This window comes from Marmota marmota, unplaced genomic scaffold (assembly GCF_001458135.2).
Source record: "Marmota marmota marmota unplaced genomic scaffold, marMar, whole genome shotgun sequence".
Classification (NCBI taxonomy): domain Eukaryota; kingdom Metazoa; phylum Chordata; class Mammalia; order Rodentia; family Sciuridae; genus Marmota; species Marmota marmota.
The window spans coordinates 62,002,946-62,007,301 of record NW_026000174.1 but is presented as its reverse complement, the minus strand read 5'-3'; the positions used below and the strand labels follow the sequence as shown (position 1 = coordinate 62,007,301).

Sequence of the window (4,356 nt, the reverse complement as noted above, 5' to 3'; positions counted from 1 at the left end):
TTATCTGGCTTATTTCAGTATGCCCACATCTGGACAACCTAGCATAACAATAATCATTATCATAATCTTGATTCACTTTTTAACCCAGAGAACTAGAACCACATTCTCCGTAAGACAAAGATATGCGTACAGAAAGAACCCCATCTGAGTCAGTAGCACTCTGAGCTCTTGGAGTTTCCTGGAAGATATCAACAGTTATTCTATTTCACCCATTGTATCATCTCACCCACCTTAAAACTCTCGAACACAAAATATTGAACATAGGCAGTAGAAAGAATGTATATCAGTTCCCTGTATTTATTGTTAGTCTTTATTATTAGAATGAATTCACACAGGTTTCTATTATTCAGTGACTCTTTATCATTACAATCAATTCATACAGGTATTACACCAAACTTGAACAGGTTCCTGAAACATTAGAAACAATTCAACTGATGAGATTCCACTGGTTGTGTCAACCAAGGGTAAATTGTCTGGATTGAATGAGAGATGGTAAGAGAGGTCAGGGTCCCACATCAGATCTTGCTATTGCCTGTGGCATGAACTGTGAATATCTCCTGTGGTATATTCTCACAGAATCCTGGGTGCAAAAACTAAACCCTAAGTAAGTGGCACTGAAAAAATCATATCCTTCTTTCCACCATGATTCAGATCATTTCTTTCTCACCTAGACAACAGGTGGTGGAGAAGGATAAGACCATCAACTTGTTAGACAATTAGCTATGAGGAATGCCTTAGACAAACATGGGCTATCTTGATTTGGTCTTTCTTGGCAGCCCAGTCAAGCCAATCTATAGAGCTTCATTCCCCCCATACCCCAGTGGTAGATTCCCTCTCTCTATGCATTTATATACACCTGGGCAGCACCATGAAGAAATGGCTTCAGAGTAGTTAGGAGACAATGTTTCTGGATCTTGCCAGGATGTTTCCAGGGGGCAGAGCTCTGATTAGAGCTGTCTTGAACTGTAGAAGCCCAAAGAAGTAAAAAAGTGCTGTTTCACAAATACTTGTGGATAGATTAACAAATTAGGAGGCCACCCTTGATGTAGGGTGAAAATAATGAACCTCCAGAACGTTCTTTTTTGCAGCGTGGAGCCCTATTAGCATATTGTCCATTTCACATTGAGCCTTCATCCAAGCTTGATGTGAATTTTGTAGTGCTCCAGTCACGTACATTTTAGTCCACTTTATCCCAAATCTATCAGAAATCTCAGAATCCATGTTCTTAGCAGTAGCCTATCTTTTTCTGCAGCCTCTTCAAGGCGTCTTTGATTTCTTTGTTCCTCAGACTGTAAATCAAGGGATTCAGCATGGGAATCACCACGGTGTAGAAGACTGAGGCAAATCTGTCAAAGCCGGAAGAACCACCAGAACTCGAACTCAAATAGACAAACATACCTGAAGTGTAGAAGAGGGAGACCGCGGTGAGGTGAGAAGCGCAGGTGTTGAAGGCCTTGGACCTGCCTTTGGCAGAGGTGATCTTCATGATGGACATGACAATATAGCCATAGGATATCATGATCAGTAGGACATTGGCTATCCCAAAGAGCATTGTTAGTATAGCAGTCAGGACTTGCACGAAGAAGGTGTCAGTGCAGGAGAGTTTCAACAGTTGGGGCATATCACAGAAGAAGTGGCTGATGACGTTAGGCCCACAGAAGTGGAGCTGAAGCAGAGAGCACACTTGACATAAGGAGGCAGTGAGTCCGGCCACGTAGGATCCCAGCACCATGCGAGCACAGAGGGAGGGTGACATGATGGAAGAGTAGAGCAGAGGGCTACAAATGGCAGCGTACCGGTCATAAGCCATGGCGGTCATGAGATAGGATTCGCTCAGCCCCATGGTTGAGAAGAAGAAGTACTGAACGATGCAGCCCACAAAGCTGATGGTTTGCTGCTCCTGGAAGAAGTTGGACAGCATCTTGGGGACTGTGGAGGTGACGTAGCAGAGATCTATGAAGGACAGATTGCTGAGGAAGAAGTACATGGGAGTGTGGAGGTGGGAATCCACCCTTATTAAAACAATGAGGGACAGGTTCCAGGTCAAGGTCGTCATGTAGGTCAGCAGGAACATCACAAAGAGCACTGCTGTGATTCTGGGGAAATCTGAGAATCCCAGGAGGACGAACTGGGTGATCTCTGTGACATTTCTTCCCCCAGTCATTGCCTCAGTGCTCCTGGTATGAGAAAGGGGATAAGAGAATGCGGGGTGATTCAGGAGGAAGCACAGCATTACCGTTTTCATAGGTATCCGCCTTTTCCCCCAGTGAGTGCTGGGGAAGGGGACATATTTCTCTGTCCTGCACTGTCCCTTAAATTATCATGAAACTGCTCATTGTTTTAGGCTCTCAATTACTTTGTTGTCTTGTACGAATTATAAGAGATGTGTCAGATTTCCATTACTGTGACAAAATGCCTGAGATAAACTATTTAGAGGATGAAAGATGGGTTTGATTTACAGTTTCAGAGGTTCTAGTGCACAGTTTCTTGTCCCTGTCTCTTTGGGCCTGTGGCAGCACAGTGCAGCAGGGTAGGAAAGGCTCTGCCTCCTGTCTGTTCGCTTCATTGTGGCTGGAAAGTGAAAGAATGAGAGCAAAAGCCCAAGGCAGAGAGGTCCTCCTGACTTTAGAGCCTTCGTATCTACCAGCAGCACCACAAGCTGGCCACCAGTTCTTTAGTCTTTGGGAGATATTTAAGAGTCAAACCATGACAAAAGATATTTAAAATTGAAAAAAGGCCATAGTTATATACATACGTAAGGCAATAATTTCTGATTCACTTTACTATTCTTCCTATCCTCATTCCCCCTCCCCTCCCTTTAATCCCCTCTACTTAATCCTAAGTAACTCTGTTCTTCCCTAACCCCACCCGCATTGTGAATTAGCTTCCACATACCAGAGAAAACATGCCGTATTTAGTTTTTTGGGATTGGCTTATTTCACTTAGTTCGATATTCTCTTCTCCAACTATACGACCAGTGTGATTCTACATCATGTACAACCAGAAGAATGAGAAATCATAGCCCATTATGTATGATGTATCAGAGTGCATTCTACTATTGCGTATAACTAATTAAAACAAATAAAAAAAAATTTAAAAATGCCATAGAAATGCTATGATTATTGTATATGAGACTGAGATCACTGATTAACTAAAACGCTTTTAGAACTTCTCTGATAATGCATTCTATACCTGCTGCCACAGAGTCATGAGAGCAGCAGTGGTGTTTTTCCAAAATAAATTTGAAAGAGTTTTCTTCCAAACCTCTTTTGATTGTCAATTTAGATAGACTTTAAAAATTTAATCTTTACCTTTAAAAATCATATACCCTATTTACAATAATTTTTTTAAACACTTTAGAATTGAATTTGATACATCTTTAAACTGGCCTAGAACATAATGTCATAATGTATAATTTTGTTATATTTTGGTGGGGATCAGAAGCATGTTTGCCCCCCAACATGACATGCTCCAAAGGAGGTAAGTACATATACTGTACTCTTGGCCCCAAGGATTCTCAGATTTAAGGTATTTTGCTTCTTAGGAAACATCCTGGTAATGTGGTACATAATTTGGACTTTGAAGTTTGGATCCTTTCTTGCTCTATTTTAAAATGTCCCTGTGGCCTAAACATGCTGAGCTTATTGTGCTCATTATAAAGGAGAACAATAAGCGCTCTGAACTCTAAGTTCACTGACGCGGTCATGAGTACGTGTTCGCACACCATCAGGCACACAGTAATTCTTCAGCAATCAGTGGCTGTTGTGAGTATCATGGATGGCTTACAAAACGTCATGACAGCTGTACCTGCAAAGATGAGTGCCAGGGCTGCGAGATTCCTTTCTTTCTTTGGAATTTCTGAGACCTATCAGCCCCGTGGACAGGCAGGCGTGGATTCAGATCCACTGCCCACGCAGGTCAACCAGCCAAGGCCGTGAAGGTATAAGCCACATATGCCATTTTCTATTAGTTCCCTTGACTTTGGGTACACAGGATTAGGGACAACCAGTGTCAAACTGTGATGAGTTTTTATATAAAGTTAAAATGAATAGTTTATTTCTAAATTGCAACACACACACACATACACACATACACACACTGGCAAAGATGATCAGCAAGTCAGAGCTCAGTAGCAGGTTCTTAACTGATAGTACATATTGTCTATGCTCCATGCCCAGAGTGTCCTTCCTTGAGATGGAAAAGCCAATCAGTGATACCATCTTTTTGAAAAAGATGAATAATTAGGAAGGACATGCACTTCCAGACATTAGGCAGTTCTATTAACATTGATGACTGATTAGCCCTGCAAAACAAATGTGCAACAAGAGAACAAATAGACATCTCAGAACTCAATTT

At 41.8% G+C, this 4,356-nt stretch overlaps 1 protein-coding gene across 1 annotated transcript; it reads right to left on the bottom strand.

Annotated features, from left to right (window-relative positions):
- Positions 1–308: 308 nt before the first annotated feature.
- Positions 309–2,164, bottom strand: LOC107160031 (olfactory receptor 5AN1-like). The gene has a single exon (XM_015506692.2). The coding sequence runs from the start codon at positions 2,162–2,164 to the stop codon at positions 1,226–1,228; it is 939 nt and encodes a 312-aa protein (XP_015362178.1). The 3' UTR covers positions 309–1,225.
- Positions 2,165–4,356: the final 2,192 nt, after the last annotated feature.